General features: G+C 41.5%; 1 protein-coding gene across 4 annotated transcripts; it reads right to left on the bottom strand.

The window, feature by feature from the left end:
• Positions 1–6,249: 6,249 nt before the first annotated feature.
• Positions 6,250–18,305, bottom strand: tmem38b (transmembrane protein 38B). 4 transcript variants are annotated; one of them, XM_040157832.1, is made up of 7 exons: positions 17,908–18,302; positions 16,885–17,482; positions 9,816–9,972; positions 9,112–9,296; positions 8,856–8,943; positions 7,897–8,014; positions 6,250–6,710 (listed from the first exon to the last, which is right to left on the bottom strand). In XM_040157832.1, the coding sequence occupies exons 2-7, from the start codon at positions 17,006–17,008 to the stop codon at positions 6,408–6,410; spliced, it is 975 nt and encodes a 324-aa protein (XP_040013766.1). In that variant the 5' UTR covers positions 17,009–17,482; positions 17,908–18,302; the 3' UTR covers positions 6,250–6,407. The 4 variants fall into 4 exon arrangements, with proteins under 4 accessions (XP_040013766.1, XP_040013768.1, XP_040013769.1 ...); XM_040157833.1 differs by having other exon boundaries at positions 6,408–6,710; positions 17,934–18,305; XM_040157834.1 differs by lacking the exon at positions 16,885–17,482 and having other exon boundaries at positions 17,908–18,301.
• Between the last annotated feature and the right edge of the window lie 847 nt (positions 18,306–19,152).

Below are 19,152 nucleotides of genomic sequence, written 5' to 3'. Positions count from 1 at the left end.
GGAAGAGGAGGGGGAGTGACAGAGGCACACCATGTACCAACTACTGGCCATGCTTCTGTGAACAGAAATACAGAACACAGAACAAAAGAACACTGTACATCCCGAGCTTACCTCATTTCCAAGATGGAACAGGAACCAGTATGAGAGCTGAAGCACCAACTGAGCATCCAACCAGAGTTAAAAATTAAATGCCAGTGTGAGACGATACTTATTTGTAGCTCTGGACTTCAACTTCACATCAATCTGTCCACAGGAATTGCACCATATTACCTCATCAACTCAACAATGTACTAGGAATAAATTGCCGGAAAGTAGCTTATGAAGTTCAAAATAATTTTCTCAGAAGCAGCAGATTCATATAGATTTTTAGTTGCTGTATGGATAAATTATGACAGCTTCAATAGCCTCAGTTTTATGTAAAATTCCATTATCACCATTATCAGATAGATATTATGGCCACAAAAATTGTCACAAAATTTAATTTAGCATCTCTTTGAGGTTCACAGTCTCAATAAAACATGGATATAGTGAGCATTGAAAACTTGGTATTTGGCACAACTTCTATCCAGAGACCTTGAATGTATTCAAGGCTAATCATGCACAAAGATTCATAAGCTCTTATACAGAGCACAAGACCTGGATCCTTGAGAAATTCAGTCTGTTTTTTTTTTTTTTTCTTTTTTAAGATGTGGACCTCTGATATAAGCTCTCTTATCCACTACACATGCCTTCTTCTACTCTCCGTTTTGGACAGAAGTTTTAATTTTCAATGAAAGACCATCACCAATGGTCATCCTAACTAACAAGCTGCATGTTACAAGTGTAGTTTATGTCCACTCTAAGTAATTGTGATTGGTTACACCTGCAATAATTTTTAATTTGTGGACACATTTTGGACCAGAGGAAACAAGTTGTGAACACAACATTGACATACCATCACCTTTTAAGTTGACATAGTGACCTTGTTAGTTGCTTATTTATACATTCGAGAGACAGAGAGCACCATTGTGCTTTACTTATTTACTTATTTATTCATTTATATGTTTCTGGCCATGTGGCAAATGGTAAGTCCAATATTCACTCTCTTTCAGCTCTGTTTTTGGTTTCCACCAACTCCTTAGGGAAATATTTGGCTCTTTAGCTGCTTAATGCTCCACTATGTTGACCAAGGCGTTGCCAGTTGTCTCTGTCTACTGTTCGATGCGGCGCAGGTGGAGTACAATGGGTTTCTAGGGCTTTTTCGCTGAAAACAGCTGCAGGCAGCAACCAAAAATGATTGGAAGTAATGCTTGATGCCATTTTGTCAGAAAACAACTTAAAATATATATAATGGCTAGCCACCATCTGAACAACCCACCTTCCTCACTGTTACCGTATTATAGCCAAGCATTGCTTGTTCATATTTAACAGTCATTCTGTATCCCTATAAATATCCAGTTTAAACTGAGATTCGGTGGCAATAAATTAAGCAACACCACAATGGTATAACAGCTATTTTATGCCTATTGTCGATATATAAGGTGGTATGTAAAAGTTTATTCACCCTTGAAGAAATCTCATGTTCAGTAAGTTTTTTAGTAAGTTTCTTCAGAGAAACCGCCTTCATTCTCCAGTATTTCTGTTTTTCCCTGTCTCACACACAAACACACACACACAAGCAGCTTGCTAGTCAGATTACAGTAGCTCCATTTTTTGGCATTCACCTCGCAGCTGTTCTTTACAAGTCAGATCTTGAATGGTGTTAGACATCGGCCGTTTGAGGTTCAGTTAGAGCTCTCTGAAAAGAGAATGCTGTGCTTGTATATGTTTGTCTGAGTGTGCGTGAGAGAGCGCGAGAGCGATGTCGTGAGGACTCCTCCTTCATATGATTCCCACATTTTTCATATTCTCCGCTAGTTAGTATTTCTATTTCTTCTTGCCCTCTATCTGCCTTTCTCCTTCCTTCTCCCCAACTTCCTTAACTGAGCCTTTTCCTGTGTGGTCCCAAGTAGTTCCCTCCTTACTTTCATCTCAGTAGAAGAGATAATGAGTTGGATTGCATCACCCATAGAGTCATTTGACAAAACTTTGGATTAAAATACACACTTTCATCATTTCAAAAAAAAAAAAAAAAAAAAAATCCCAAAAGGAAGAAGTTGTCAGTAAAAAGTTTAGTAAAAACGTTTAGATGTTCTTATTTTTTCTTATTGATACATCAGTAAAGGAGGAGCTGCATCACGGAAGACAGCTGCTCAGAGGAGAATCGGTGCACACGGTCCCACTAGAGATTGTGTCAGTATGTGGTGAGAGGCCAAACAATGTCCAGCACTTGGCATCACGTTAAGACACCACTGGGTTGGAGCAGGTGCACTGCCACAAGCCAGAGGATTGCAGCTAGTTTAACACTTCCACAGTAATTTCCACTGCGATCGCTTCTCTCTATCTCTCTCCTGTCTGCCTCGTTCTAGTTCCCTCCAGTCGCCTGTCTTCCAGGAGTGCCTGTGTTAAGAGCTCAGTCAGAGTTTGGTAGGCTGCACCTGTAGAGGGAGTGGCCTAACGCTATAAAAGGGCTGCTATCCTAGGAGTTGTTCTCTGTTGCTGAGCAGCCGGGATGCCTTCCACATGGCATTCCCTTTAGGTTAGTTTGCTTTTGTGTTATTTTCCTTTACTCCTACCATCCATAGTTCAATCTGCCACACACACTTAACACCACTGATGCCTAACATTCCAGTATTTCATAATGACCTGCGTTTAGTTTAATAAATACCTTTTTTCTCCTTTCATTAGTGTGTGGACTCTCATTTGTTGGAAGTCCTGAGCCAGGTTTGTAACACCATGGAGTGATGGGAGTTCTGGTAGGGCAAAATGTCAGTGAGGTGATTGAGACTGACTCGAATTAAGCAACAAAACTCCCTGTAGAAACTTTTTTATTCCAATCACTGGAATAAGAAATGGTTAAACAACAACTTTGTCTAAATTTGGACAATCCCTGAACAAGATTCAGAAGCAATAAAGCGGAGGTTGTGGATGTGCATCAAAATAGGTCATGTTTGTTTCTCTGGAGAAAGAGAAGAAAACAAAGTGACCTGGTCTCAGTGGTGGTTGCAGGGATTTGGTGAGTGTGTGTGTGTGTGTGTGTGTGTGGGAGTGTGTCTGTGCCCCAGAGCTCTTTGTGCCTTTTTGATGGGCTCAGCCTTTGTTGCCACTCTATGTGTCACATGCACTGACACAGACAAACTAAAACACAGACATTTCCACACACAGGTTGGCTGGTTTCGCAATACTTTCAATGTGACATTTCTTTTGGGGTATTGCCCTGATAGTAAAAAATAACATCATCCCAAACTTAAATACACAATCCCAGATTTTGCAGTGTTGGTATTCTAATATTCTCAGCTGACTTCCAAACACATCTAGAAGGTAATTTTGAAGTTTAGGGGTACTCAGGGTGTGCATCTTTAACCATCGGCCCCGAAAAACCGCTCTTTCGTCCATCCAAAATGCCACCGCTGCCTAAATTGTCCTCACAAGAGTGGTGAACTCTCTATAGTCAATCCCCACAAGCACCGCTAAACCAGACCACACACACTCACACACATGCAGGCAGCTACCATTGGCTCTGCAAAGAGGGTCCCCTCCTGTCCCCATCCCTTCTTGCCTGCAGCTGCTGGCCAGCCTGTCAGTTCCCAGGCATCAACCCATCACAGATGACGCCGCCTCACGCCACCAAGTGGTGATCGCCTGTCCTGCACCTCTCATCAGCAGGGAGTGCTATGCTCGTGGCAGCAGTGAAACTTGCGATGCTACCAGAAGTGTTTATGGCCTCATTTATGGAATTTGAAAATCAGCTTGTGTGTCTTTTCAAGCTGGGACTGAAGCCATGTAATAAAGCCACATAATGAAAAAGAGACATGTATTTTAAACTGTGCCTCATGTAAATTAATAAATGTGTCAGAGAATGAAGGATAAAGGTTGCAATATTCAATTTTTTTCTCTTTTATTTGAGTGTCAACAAACCCCATGAGAAGACCAAAACCAACTGTGCATTACTCCGTCACACGATACTCTCCAACTTGCCTACCATGTCTGTGGTACTCAGCCCTAAGCCAATTCATTCATTTTGGATGAGGATGAAAATCTTCAAAATTGGGTCATATTTATACCATTCAATTTTTGGAAAAGAAATGATTAGAAAAGTAAGTGATTTCCTTAAACAGCTGGGCACTGTAGTTTTTAGAAAACCTTACTCAAACGTACATAAACAACGTAAGTAAATAGCGCATTTGTTTGAACTATTTTTCAGCTGTGGATTGAAAGAAAACAACAAATCAGGCCACACACTCAAGCTGTCAGTGTCAGACCCTGATGTCTTTCCAGTATGTAGCAAAGCTGCCTTTTTTTTCCTACCGTGTGCTTGCGTGTGTTTCTGTTGTGAGTTTGTTTATTGGTAGTATACCATCGTCTTGGATTGTCTTTGACCTCTAGTCATCACTGTGCATTCAAAGTCATGTGTATATAAATGTGTGCGCATCCAGTATTGCATTGTGTCTATGCGCATAAATTGTATGTGTGTGTTTTTGTGTTTGTGTGTGTGTGTATTGGACTTGAAAAGTTGAAAATTGAATATTCCTAAGCCATAGTTTCCTAAATCCTTGATATATCCATGACCTCTACTCGGACGCCACTATGGGTTCAGAGTCTTGCATATAGGAATGTGTGTATGCATTGTGTCTATAATTGATATCCGTTTGTGTGTGCTTGTTTGTGTGTGTGCGTGTGTGTGCGCGCGTGCACATTTAAGGATGAATTTTCTGCACCTGACAACTGGAAAACAGGCAGAGGTCTGGGGATAAAAAGAGCTGAGGAGATGAGCTGCAGGGCAGGTGAAGAACAGGGAGCGAGGGGCCGAAGCAAAAGGAGCAGGGGCTCGATAGTGGAGGGGGCTGCTCGGTTCAGTGAGTAATTGTAGTGGGGGTCATACAGGTCTGGACCTCATTAAGAGAATTGTCTGGGATCTTTCGGGCCCTGGGTTGTCGTCATGTCACCTGCCACCCTCTCATAGGAGGCAGTGTGAGGAAGATTGTGGCTCATAAATGTGTCTTTCAGCTTTCCGGGTCAAACAGTTCAACATTACAGTCAGTAAAATCAACACACGCACAAAGCACAAAGCAGTTTTACAGCAAACACTCTTGGCACACTAGCCTGTAATTGACATGCATTCATCTGAAATCTGTGGACTTCAGGCGTATTAAAGGCAGGCACATCATCTCAAGCAGCTTTCGATCATCTTTGAACATCTTCTTTTTTCTCTTCGACCCCCCCATTCTTGATTTGTATTCACGGGGGGGGGGGGGGTTCTTTGCTGTCTGAGGTTACCTAGATGAGCATTGGGGGGGATTTGGGGGATCTCTCTCCAGCAGCTTTTTAGAGAGGGTGAGGTATCAATCAGGTGCTGATGTTAGACTGATGCAATCTTTCGGCCTATAGAGGAGGTTACTTCTGGACACTGTGCTGCTACAGTATATCGGCTTAGAGGCAGCCAATAAAGTTATCAGTTATTCTTTGACACGTGATACTGTAAACAAATGTGCTACATGATGTTTGATTCTTTATTAGTGGGTAGCTTTGCACTAATGTTCGCTGAACTGTCTGAGAGAGCTGCAGGCTGGTTATCACAAGAACACACTCTATAGTGCATTTAAACCTGTTTATTCTAATGCTTTCAACTGTATTTCAAAGCATTGACCAAAGAAACACAACACAATATAAAGTTGTCTTCCTTTTCGAAAGGTTATACATTCAAGAGGGCAATTATTTAGTATAAACAGAATAAAATTTTGAATAAAATAAAAGTGTCATAGAATATAATCTCTGTTTTAAAAAATGTCGCCATTTCAGAGTAGGAAATAGAGCATTACATGAAGCACAATATATGCAGAAAGACAGACAAAGATAGAGACATTCATAGATCAGCAGGTGCAAAGCACTGTTCCCAAAACCCAGAGATAAAATTGTCAACAGTTTGTTCTCATTATAAATATATATTAAATATTAAGATACACATTGAACTGCAAGTATGCATTCAGCCCAAGGACAGTATGATGTTCACATCCAACAGCATAAATATTACAGTACTTTAAGGATTGGGTGATTATCCCAGAATAAGGTGCAGGGTTGGTTGGAGTCAGCTCTTATTGAATTTCTATTTCAGCAGTAGGCTTTAAATTGGAAAATGCAAAAAAAAAAAAAAAAAAAAAAAAAAATAAATAAATAAATGGAACTAATGGAATAAAAACAGCCAACAGGACATGTTTCTTGGTAAAAGAAAAATAGAACAGAAAGTTTAAGTCCTGATATGAAAAATCTGAATCAGAAATGACTCCACAACCCAGCTTAGAGGTGAAAAGGCGCTAAGGGGCAAAGGCTGACTAGTTGGTCTTTTTGCAGTTTGTTGTCTCTGCGTTCTCTGACTCCTCTTTGGCTTTGAGCGACTCACTTTGTCCCTTGGCAGCAGAAACCGGGGTGTGTCTCCCTGCTGCTCTGGTCTCACCGGACTCTTTGGTTGTGGCGGTGGAGGTTGTCCTGTCTATTGTGCCATTATCAGTACATGGTTTCTTTACCTCGCCAGTGAGGGCGGCATAAGGGGAGTAGCCAGTGAAGAGGGTCTTGTATATGGCCGACTCGATGGCAGCAAACGGTGAGGCGGAGGAGCCTGTCAGCATCATCCTCGACTGTAAAACAGAAAATTAAGGTGTAATGACAGAAGCAAAATGTGAGGAATGAAGGAGACATTTTTTTCTGAAGTGCAGATGAGAGTATGTGGCTGTCTCATCACTTCCAATCAATATTTTTATATTAACCATACATCACAAGACTATTTGTCACTTGTAGTGATGAACCAATAGAGAATTAACAACAGACCGCAGAGTGTTTTAGCGACTTTCCGCTCACTGATTTGGTTTTCTGGCCCGCAACTTTACTGTTATGGTTCATTCCCATCGCTCTCAACAGCATCGTTTTCGGAGGCAGCAGGGAGTGGGTTTTCCGCAAGAAAGGTCTAAAAACCCACTGTGCGGCACCTGTTCGGCACCAAGCTACCCAAAAGCGAATTTGCCGCTAAAAAGAGAGAGAATAGGTGCCTTACATCCATAAAAAAGTGACCTCATTTAACGTCACGTGACGAGCTCAAGTCAGCACTACAAATACAAGATGACACTGGAAAATATATGATTATATTACATGGCTATAGTATGCAATTTGTCGTTTTTTTCATTTAGCCTGACCAATTACGTGATGGTAGCCTAGTTTACATACAAAAGCACTAAGTAAGTGGATAACATATTAATATTTACTTCTCATTAGGGAGCAAGTGTATAAGATTTCCATCATCAGGAGCTCAAAATAATAAATAGTAGGCTGGACACAACTCCTAAATGTGATGAAATGGTTCGGAGTTAATTTAACAGATCAGAGTCAGAGGGAGCTAACAGAATGAGAGTTGAAAGAAGACGTGGTAGATTTATCTGTGCCTCAAGTTTCCCAGAGAATGGAAGAGAGAATGATGCAAGCTGATGAAAATGATGCAAAAGCCCCAGCCCTGCGGGTAATACCGAGCTAATGTGAGTCACTAAAGCCAAAACTTCAAAAAAAAAAAAAAAAGCCGAGGGAGAAAGGTCATTAAGAAGACAAGCCATCACAGATTTGGAGACAGCTATGGCACCAAAACATTTGTCATACCCGAGTTAAGATCTAATTAATAAACAAAGAATGGTATTCAATAGTTGCCCTCGTCTAGGTAAGCAATGCAACGACTCAAAACACAACTTCCTGTGCTGTATCTTAATCAGTATCACCTTGGGCATCCATTCTCAAGGTCACCGTGTCAGGTATGAGCTACACCAGGTGCACCAGACTGACCTTGTTGACGACGGTAAAGATGGTATAGAGGAGCATCAGGTGGTGCTTCTGGAGCGGCAGGTAGTGGGTCTGCTGCAGAGCAAACAGCACCGCCCCTATCAGGGTGATCTTGGTTGGGCTAAACACACATGCGAGGAGAAGTGGTCAGTGATGATATACAGTATATCATAAAAAAAATAAAATAAAATGGATAAAATAGTGAGAACAGTTCCGTCGTGCACACACTTTAAAGATGTCACAGCTTATCTTATAAGCACAAATAAACTAAGCTGGACACACACTTCATCATTGCCAACCCCTTGAGAGAATAACGCAAATAGTTTTTAATGCTGCCTTGAGATAACAAAAAGAACATGTTTCCTGATGAGATGTTTCTACACTAACTAGAGGAGGTATAAACTACAGAATATCCTAAGTTTTGTTGAGAGTCTCTGCTTATATTCACTTTCTCGCCGAGTGTTAAATCAGAATATCAATATCACTCTCTTGTCTGTGAGTCATTATGAAGATACAACCAGCAGCCAGTTATTTTTGCTTAGCTTAAAAACTGGGAATACCCCCCCCCCCAACACACAGACACTCACATACACACCACCACTTTATACCCCATTTGTCTAATTTGTCCAAATTTGCTTTCTACTGGGGGGTTTGAGTTGGACTATTTAATGCCCGGGGGCAGTAACAACCTGCCAGGCAACCAAAGGTGGCTCCAAGATGCCGGCCAAGAAATAATCGGGCACATAACACCCCCTTGTAAAGCCCCAATTGTCAAGCTTCTCATCTGACTCTGGTCAAGAATGCGGATAAGCGTGTTTCCCAAAATTTAAAATTATTCCTTTAAATTTCCCATTACACTCAAAACATTACAATACGCTCACAGTGTATTAAAAATGTAGTTTGGTAAGCACAAAAACGTAAAGCACTGATGTAATACCGGCGGAGACCTTTAGAAGACTTACTAAGACATTTTGAGGAGCTCATTAGTCTCTGGTTTCCACACACCTCGAACAAGCTGCTCAAAATTACTTATCAGACCACCTCCAGCACCTAGTGTGGGTAGAAAAAGAGACACGTGGTTGATACAGATTAATATGTAGTAGATACCTGATATTAATTAGAACAATACATTCTTAACAGTTCTTTCAAACCACTCACAAAACGTTGTCACCACAAAAACTCCCCGAGTGTGACAGGTGCACACCAGTGGTGACTGACCTTTAGCCCAGCCGATGGCAATCATGACCAGCAGGCTATCTTTGTATTTGCTGTGAGCCTGGGTGACCCCTCCGAGCACCTTCCACGTCCGGGTTACTTCCTTCATTCCTGACAGCACCAGTCTGAGAGGCAGCAGGGCAGCACCGCAGTACACCAGGTCCATGGGGCAGTAAAACACTAGGTACCTGTAGACACACGTGTGGCTCGATTAACTAGCGCAACAACACACATAAACACTTCAGACACCTTCTGCGGGGCAACTAATCTATGTTTCCAGGAAATAGTTTTTACAGTATCACATGCCGGTCTCTGTCAGGTACCCGGCTTCTCCAGCAGAGGGCAGTGTGTATTTCTTGTGAGAAGAGTGTAATTATATGTGCCACCAGCGGAGGGTACCAAAGGCTTTGTATTTAGAGATGGGGCCTCTACAATAACCTCTCTGTTTCATTCAATTTCCTCCACATTTCATGCTCCCTATACAGAAAATTAGAAAAAGTAGTTCCTCATTTCCTCTACAAGACAACCTCATTCTTTGGCATTTTGCGTTAGGGATGCACAGAGGAAAGGACACTGAAGTGTCTCTCGGTCCCTGTTCCTCAAAGTTGCCGAGGGGCCTCACACTCGTCCTAACACTCTCTGCCTCCTTTCCTCTCTGGCTCTTTTCTCTATCTACGTACTACAGCTTTCATTTCTCCGACACTTACCAGATGACCGACGCAAGCAGAACGCTGGTGCTGTTGGTCAAAGGTGCTACGGGTGGCTCGGCCAGCATGATCCCGGACAGCACAGCGCCGCCGAAACAGAAGAGCATGGAGCTGAACCAGCAGGCTAAGGGGCTGACTCTGGACACCTGGAGAGCTCCTGCACATGAATACAAGTGTATTTACCAGTGTGATTTCCCTCGGTCCTCTATATGCAGTATACATACTTCCCCTACCTAAGGCATTCCTACAGAGTCTAAACATTCTGTGCTCTCACGTGAGTCTGTAAAAGGCATAATTGCTTTTATTATATAAATCCCTCCACTACAACGAAGTCTAAGGAACGATCTTCTTGCATATACGTAAAATGTAGTCTCGACTAAAAGCACTGTCATTGTTGCAGACTGCAGTGGCAGCGGCAGACAGTGGAGTTCACCCCGTGGCTGTTTTCCCTGTGTGACACAAGCCTCCCCCAGATTAAATATTTAGTTAAATATTTACTGGTGCAGAGTTAACCCTGGAACAAGGGAACAAAAAGAGAGAAAGGGTTGTCAATCTACTTTATTTGCGTCAGGGCCTACGGTTCAAAGGGCAGAGCAGAGGCACGGCGTTTACAGTTACAAACACTGATGATATCTGTTCACTGAAGATAATCAGCTGCTCCCTCTGTGATTCCGCCCTCTTTAAAAAGAACACTGCATTCCTTTTACCACTGAAACCTAACCATGCTAACTATATGGCAGGAGCACTCATGGGTTATAGGCAGTTCATATAGCACATGAACTGCTCTCTAAAATTTTTGTTTGATGTCCTTACTGTAAATCTTCCCCATGAAAGGAGGATTTAGTGTAACTATTGTTTAACTAAACTGTCATACAGGTTTTATTTGCAAAATTACACCACCTTTATATAACATCTATGTACCTTTGCGCAGATAGTCCAGTACTAACACTGACTTGTCTTGTCTCTACAAAAAATTAATCCGGGCAATGTACACTAAGATATACATATTTCGCTTATGTTCAAACAGGTAGCGCTCAGTTAACCCTGAGCCACCTGCCCTGGGTCACTGTGGCAACACACAGGACCATACTGGTAATCTGAGGATTACAGGCAGATTATAGACTCCTGGAGAGAGATCGGTAAACCAGGAGGATTTATAGCTCTATCTGCCTCCTCTGCAGACTCCCCCTGCATTCAGTCTGCGTGGCTCGCATTTAACGTCCCCCCTCAGTTTTAAAAGAATCTGAAAATTACAGAGAAGCAAGTTCATTTACCACCGATTTAAAATACATTGGTCAAAGTGGCGGATCATTGCTCTTAGGTTTCTAAATGAGGGACATTTAAGAACAGTACCATTTTGAACAGTTCTGATGCTAAAATAGAAGGGAAAATGTCCCCCTGTGACTGATATATTTTTAATACAGATCCAGGAATATGTAGGGAAGCATTTTATTATATTAGGTGGTCGAGGTGGTGCTAGTTTATCTAGGGTAACAGCTCACAGTTTTTTTTTTTTTTTGTGAGGGGTCACAAGCCAAATGGTTGGGAACCAGGGGAGCTTAACAATGTGTAATATTTTATAAACCTATCCTATGCTTTTTAATGTAAAATCCTCATATGTAAAGTAACTGGTAAGTAAGTAAGTAAGTAAGTAAGTACGTAAAATGCACAATGTTTCCCTCTGAAATGTAGTGAAGTAGAAGTATAAAGTATCATAAAATGGATATAATCAAGTGAAGGACAAGTACCTAAAATTTTACTTAAGTACAGTTCTTGGGTAGATCTTAGTTACTTTCCACCACTTCTACTATCGTGTACACTGAAGAATGTGCTCTTCCCACACAGCCTCTTTAACATATAGCTCATTAATTTGTTTAAGCTCTGCTACGCAAAGGATTTAAAACGGTCTTTCCCAAACTTGAAGGGGGACATTTTGACTTGTCGAATGGGTGTAACCATTAACATGTTTAACTGCTGCAATGCATTGCGCTAATTGCTGGAATTGAGCCATCGTTAAGTGTTGCAAGTTCCACTGGTGCTCTTCTGCTCCTATGACAAGTCAAACGCACAAATGGCAAAAGCACTGAACAGAAATGTCGAACACAACGACAACAACAAAAAAAGAATGAGGTAGTTAAGTAGTATGTAAGTAGAAAGTCTTACCCATTTGGCATGTCTTTATATAATATCTAACGTTGTTATATAAAATACTCAGGGGGAATTGTTAACACCTAAACACATCATCTTTGATGACTATGTGGTCTCCATACCTACATTACTGGGTCACTATTATTGCTAAAATGAGGGGATTCAGACATGTTCAATTACGTCGACCCATTTTAACACATTAAACTCAAATTTTGCAAATCAGATGGATAAAGTCACAATTGTACCTTTCTTTCCAACACAGTATTGTTTAGTATATACAGTGCCATACTGGAGGTAACTGTAATGAATGGTGGCGAGTGATATATTGTATGTCTTGAAATGCAGCATTAACAGCTCAGCGAAGCATCAGCGTTAAAAGACGATAACTGTTTCTCTGTGTGTGATTTGAGTTTTGCACGTGAAAACCGGTGACGCAACCCGGCAGACATTGAGTTTGATGTCATGAACATTTAGTGCCACTTTGGAGAAAAGAAAAAAAAAAAAAAAAAAAAAAAGGCAGGCGAGGAAAAAAAACAAAAAACGCACCCAAACGTCAGATAGAGAAGGGTGGTTAAAAGTAATCTAGCACCCTGACTACCATAAGTATCTTGTTCTCCTGTGAGGGCCTACATGAGTCACATTTCACAAGTGTAGCACATTGCTTACATGGTAAACAGTGTTGCTCTGTCATCACCTTCAGTTCAAGAGCAAAACAAACTGCTGCAGTCGGCGTCTGAGCCTGATCACTGACTTGGACAAGCACCAACTTTTAAGGGGGGGGGACAGAAATGGCGTTTCAGCGTTGAAGTGGAGACTACTGCACTATAATTTTACAAAAAGGTATTATAATTTCAGCAGGCGACCAATGCATGCGTAGGTCTTTGAAAATTAGGTTGCTTTTCAGGAAGCTCAATTCTGTCAAGGACGATTGACGATATCTGCATCAGAGATGCAGAAGAAAGTTTGATTCCCAAACAGACCAGGATAAAAAAAAAAACACTTTTCATTTTATGTTGACATACACTAAACTGACAGACATGCTGGGCTACAAAACACACCAGACCAGATCGTGCCTCCTGGTTTTGCATTTGAAGGAAACACATTTACAAGTCAAATCTGAGCAGTACAAGCCAAGTACAGCAGAGCTGTAACATGTCATACTGTGTTGGTTGTATTTTCATTTCCTCTGTCTTTCTCTCTTTTTTCCCTTCTTTCTCTGCCTATCTCCGGTTGGCAAGGTAGAGAGCGGGCTCGTGTTGCGTCTCATCTCTCTTCCCCTCAGTTCTCCCAGGAATTAAAACAAATTGAAGACCGTTCCCTTTTTGAAAAGCTCTCTTATAGGCCAGTTACAGTAATTGTTCGGAATCTGAGATCAGTTCGGCCTTTCGAGCCATTTTACAGTAGATGAGAGCAAAGGCCACATGCAGATTAGTGTATGTACCGTTTATTTACATGCATGAGTGCAAATGAGATCTTTACAAAATGAACACAAAGGAAGGGGGTACTGAGATTAGTCTTGGAGCTGAGAAACAGCTCAGTTGTTGATACTGCAGCAGCGCTGATGCAGCCTGATTAAAAATGGTCATTTAAGTCTTAACCAGGACAGCATCTCACCTACCGTCAACACCAAACACATTATCTAGGCCTGTAAATAAGACATTCCTCCTCTCTCCTGAAACGTACTTTCAAGCCGTCTTTTTCTTTATTCCCCAACTCCATTTTCTTAATCGGCATTTTTATAATTCTAATACTTTCTTACCCCTCTCTTCTTCTCTCCGCAGAGCCATTACTGGCAGAGCTAGATGACAAGAACGTGGCTTATCCCCGGTTATTTTTGGCTTGAAGAGAGGACCACTGATTGACATATAACCACTGCTCCTCTTCCAGGTCCCTGTCCACCTGTTTCTTATACAATCCGCTCACAGCAAGGTTTAGAAATGAAGTTTAAAAATGACTCCGGGGTAAACTGTCGTGACAGTTGTGTGTTTTATTTCTGTTTGAAGCTTTGGATTAATGATTTTCTCTTCTGGAAAAGGACACTTTCAGAAAAATACTAAGATCACTTTTCTGTTGAGCAGCTCCAGCACTGAGCACCCAGAGTGGATGCACTCTAGAGTGGGAAGGAAAGATTAACAAAAAGCAAAGGAGGGTTGAAAGGTTTATGGCATTCCTTTCCTTTCAGGGGAAAAGAAGAACTGGATCTGGTTCCATGAGTGTTTTGGGTCCCAGAGATTTTAACCTCTCTTTTCTTATTCTCTTAATAACTTTTGTGTTAAGCTATAGTCATCTATCTTCAAACAAAATAGGGAAATACAATAAGCACAAACACACTGAGAAACACGCATTACTGTTTGCATCCTACATCAGATATTTCTCACGATTCATTCTTCCCCAAATGTCTCAGTCATGCCTGACTTCTCTGTGTAACCATATGCACAAAAAAGTAAAAAAAAGATTTCCTGTTGTGTTTACTGACCCCTGGCATATTGCTAGTCCATATTTTTACTCTCTGGGACTCTTTCAGCTACAGATAGATAGATGGGAGTCGAGAACAAAGGGTTAAAAGGTCACAGCAGCTCGAATGCTTTGCAAGGCAAGGTCGAAAATAGACTGTAGATTTAAAGCAGCGGGACTACAATGCACCGCATGTGTATTCTCGTATGTTTGCGTGTGTGTGGAAAGCCAACTCGCTGTGCACTTAAACTCCACCTGTCCCTGCAGCCACCCTCTCAGTGACACAACATAGCTGGCTCAGTGCCTGCCTTTGGTTTTTCCAGTCACTCTGCTGAATTTGTGTGTCATCTCTGTTTGTCAGTGTGTTTGTGTTTGGTCAGTAAAACAGGGAGGGCAAACAGGAGCCTCGCTTTAAGCGACGATAGGCGACTTTAACCTGCTGACTTAATAATGAGATCAGGCAGTGATCTAGATCAGTCCTGGCAAAGTTAAAACTAAAAGCTTTATACTCTAGGTGACTGCTGGTTTGTGTACTGGCAATAATACCAACAAAGCAATTCAGATCTTTAAATTTATATTTTAGCCATTTCAGACCCATGGGGAACGCTTTTCCTGAAACAAAGAAGAACATGTGTTCTTTTTAATTATTCAAAGGCCTCAGTTTTCACCTCTTCAATTAGACACATCCAAGAGGCATAGAAATGGATGATAGAGCTGAAATTGATATGAGAATATTAATAAGAAGTTTCCAATATCAATATGTTAGCAGATGTTCAACGTAATTAACTGTGTTCCACTGTTAATTATTACGTACGTTAAAAAAAAAAAAACAAAACTGCGGTGGAATATAATTAAGTACATTTACTTAAGTGCTGTTAACTAACGCAAATTTTGAGTTACCTGCACTATCAAAAACATGTATTCAGTTTATAAATTATGATCAGTTTCTGTAGAATAATCTGCCCACTATACAGTATATAAAGCAGTTGGAATTCACTCCACCTCAGCAAACTACAGCAGTAAATGCTATTAACAAGTTGATGCACTAGTAATAATAATACAGTCCATTTTTCTGATAATACATATGTAGTTTTACATAAAATTTTGAATGCAGGACCTTTATTTTTTAATGGAGTATATTTACAGTACACGGTACTATTGCAAAGCATCTGAACACTGCCACCCATGAACAAAACTCTTCACGTGTAACACAAACTTCAGTAACTAATTTGTGCGTTTTCGTTTAAGGTTTGCTCAGATTCATTCACTCAGAAAATAGTATTTGGTAAAAATGATATCGTGACATGATATTCATTATCACGATACAACTCCAACGAAATTCAGTGTATTACATTTCATATTAAAAGTCAAAGAGGTAAACAATGAGATTCAGCACCCCGACAGAACAAGGTACGCACGGGCTGCTACAGCTAATTCAGCCACGGGTGTTTGCAACATATTTTACCCATTAATTTGATTAATTGATTCATCCAGCATGGCAGGATATCAGTGCCTCCCATTTTATGCCAATTCTTAGTTTTGTTTTAAATAACCTAATCCAATTATGGCTGCAACTCACAATTGTTTTCAGTATCGATTAATTCTAATTTGCTGATTTTTTTTTCGATTAATTGTTTAGTCTATAAAAATAAAGTATAGATGGAAAAAGAAAAAAAAGGCCACCATCACAACTTTGCAGAGCCAAAGATGACATCTTCAAATGTCTATTTTTGTTCAACCACACGTCCCAGAGCCAGAAATATTCATTTTACAAAAGATATGACAAAGAAGAAAAAGAAAAAAGCAGCAAATCCTCCCAGTTGAGAAACTGGAATCAGAGAACATTTGGCTTTTTTTTCACAAGTTTTGTTTGAAAAATGACAGAAATGATTAAATCGATTATCAAAGCAGTTACAGACTATGTTGCCGATGTCGCCTTATCGATTAATCAGGTAATCCTTTGAGCTCTAGATCCAGTATCTTCTAAAACACATAACCCACACTGCAAAAAAAAAAAAAATAACACCACCACATAATAAATAACATAAGTAATAGATAACGAGTTGACAGAAGCTAGTAGCCTGTGTGTCCGGAAGCTAATAGCAGCGAGGTCCACGTTAGGGAATAAAGGTTTAGATTAAATGGCCAAATTAAAAGTAGAATAGAACAGTACAGATGTTTTCACTGTGATATCGTAATAACCGTCCTTTCTCTAAACAACGTGTGGGGCTCGTGTCACTCAGGTGCAGAACTAGAAATAGCAGGACAGCTGTTGGCCCTTTACTGAAGTTAAAGTTTCATCGATTCAAACTGTTGCAAAGCAAAATCAATAGATATTTTGTTATATTGATATGTTTTTCTGTTTTGTTTTGTTTTTTTTTTTGTCCGCCACACTTCGCTAAAACTGCACGTGCCTCGCCTGGCTCGGTCGCTGATCGTGCACCTGAACTTTGCGTCAGCCACTTACCTGGCTGCTCCCTCAGAGCCATGATTGACACCATGTAGTGCGCCATGTCGAAGTACGGAAACATGGACAAGTTTGCCAGCCCGCGGGACAGTTCGTCCAAATGCAGCACCCCGAGCAAATCCATTATGCTATTTCTAAAACTCTTTAGCAAACAGTAAACTACTCGAGTTAATCGCGGAGGGGAGTTCAGGCGGCGGCGGTCCGGCGCAGGTCAACGGGGCAAGCACTGGGGTTTCATCCGCCGTCCGTCAAGTCTGACCCGGGCCGAAAAGCAGCCGTGCGTCTGGGGATGCACGGGGGATGCGGCCAAGTTGCTCGCGGCTCGATTAGTTGACTTCGGGGACCGCCGCTCGTCGCCGAGCAACAGATCTGCGGTGCCCGAGGGCGGCCAGCGTCGGTGTCAAGCCCGTAAAACGACGCTGCCACCAGCGTGTAGGCGGAACTCCTGCTCCGCGTGCCGCCATACTTGTGATGTGGCGGGCGGAGCCCCAGCGGCCTTGTGATTGGAGGAAGGAAGGCCACGGCGGGCCAATCGCGCGCCAGAGGGTGGCTTGGAGAGGAGATGCTGCAGTATTTGCAAAAGCAAACGGACCACCACCTACGCGCAACGAACACACACGCACGCACGCACACACACACACACACACACACACACACACACACACAAACAGCATCGGTCAGCAGTAGCGATACATGTGGTCGTCTTGTTCGTTTTTACCGGAGTTGCCTGCACAGCAGTCTGCACCTTTAATAGGTGGGGCCCGAAGGTAGAAATGTCACATGGAGATATTTTCGGCATATCAGTGTCAGCGGTGGTGTAAATATTTAGATCCTTCGCTTAAGTTAAAGTAAATACCACACGGTACAAACACTCGAGTACGAGTAAAAGTCCTGCACTCAAAATCTTAGTAGGGTAAAAAAAAAATGTAAATATGATCAGGAAAATGTACTTAAAGTATAAAAAGTAAAAGTACTCGGTGCAGACAAATTTCCCATTGGAGTGTTACTATACTATACACTCACCAAGTACACTACTATTAACACCGTACCAGTACCGGGTAGGGCCTCCCTTTGCTCTCAAAACAGCCTCAGTTCCTCGCAACACTGATTGCACGAGATGTGTGAAACTTTCTTTTGAGATTCTGCTCCACGTTGACACGACTGCATCACATCATTTCTGCAGATTTTTTTCAGCTGCATATTTATCTCTGCCAATCTCCTGTTCTGCCACATTCCGAAGGCCTATTGGATCCGGATCTCGTGACTGGGGAGTCCCCTGGAGTACACCGAACCCATTTTCACGTTCCTGAAACCAGTCTGAGACGACTTTCGCCTTGTGACATGGAGGCCTAATGCAGGGAGTAGCCATTGGAAGATGGTAAATTGTGGCCATGAAGGAATGCATAGCGCTGCTGCCACATGATTGGCTGATTGGAAAATTGCACGAATTAGCAGGTGTACAGGTGTTGCCAATAAAGTGCTCAGTAAGTGTACATGAGGAGCTAACTTGTTAAATATATTTTATATAAGGCTGCAAGGGATTATTTTCCATTTGGATTAATCTGCTTATTATTTTCTTGACCGATCTTGATAATTGTGATAAATGCGCCTCACAATTACACGGAGCTCAAAGTGACACTTCCAGGTGAACTGATTTGTCAGCCAATAGTTTTATGTTTGTGATTATTAAAATCATTGCAAAGAAAATGCAGCAAATCCTCACATTTGAGGAACTGGCACCATGAAATGTTTGGCAATTTTACATGAAAAAAACATGATGATGAAGAGAAATGAATTATCTGTCAGTCAACTAATCAATTTATCAACTAATGGGTTCAGCTCTACTTGTATATACATTTAGGGTGTTTAATCTTATACGAATATGTATAGATATTTTAGAATAAGTTTTGCAATAAGTTTTCTGCCCACAGAAAATCTAGGGAAACCAAAATACATGCTGAACATCAGTTGGTCTGCTGTCTTAAATCAGATAACACATTTTTACTTGGTCTGACATCACACAAAAACTGTGCTGACGCAAAACTTCTGAACCAGAGTGACCCCGTAGTCACAGTGCAAGCCCCGGTCCATCGGTTCAACCAGAGCTATGTTCCTGCTGTCGCAGTAACATATGGAATTCAACAGGTTCAAGATGTCTGGTGAGGAGTGTAATCTTCCTGACATTGATGTCATGACACTGTTGGCTATGAACCGACGACGCTCTGGCAGGACGGTACAGCGCTGAGCTAATGCTCTGAGAGGTCTTTG

Source organism: Xiphias gladius, chromosome 20 (genome assembly GCF_016859285.1).
Source record: "Xiphias gladius isolate SHS-SW01 ecotype Sanya breed wild chromosome 20, ASM1685928v1, whole genome shotgun sequence".
Classification (NCBI taxonomy): Eukaryota; Metazoa; Chordata; class Actinopteri; order Istiophoriformes; family Xiphiidae; genus Xiphias; species Xiphias gladius.
This window is presented reverse-complemented; position numbering and strand designations above follow the sequence as displayed.

Bases quoted from the DNA above. Each gene is read 5' to 3' on its own strand.
- tmem38b (XM_040157833.1), bottom strand. From the start codon at position 17,008: ATGGATTTGCTCGGGGTGCTGCATTTGGACGAACTGTCCCGCGGGCTG. The intron at 9,973-16,884 runs GTAAGTGGCTGA...ATTCATGTGCAG, and splicing joins GGCTCTGAGGGAGCAGCCAG to GAGCTCTCCAGGTGTCCAGA. The intron at 8,015-8,855 runs GTAAGTCTTCTA...ATGTGTGTTTAG, and splicing joins GAGCTCCTCAAAATGTCTTA to CCCAACCAAGATCACCCTGA.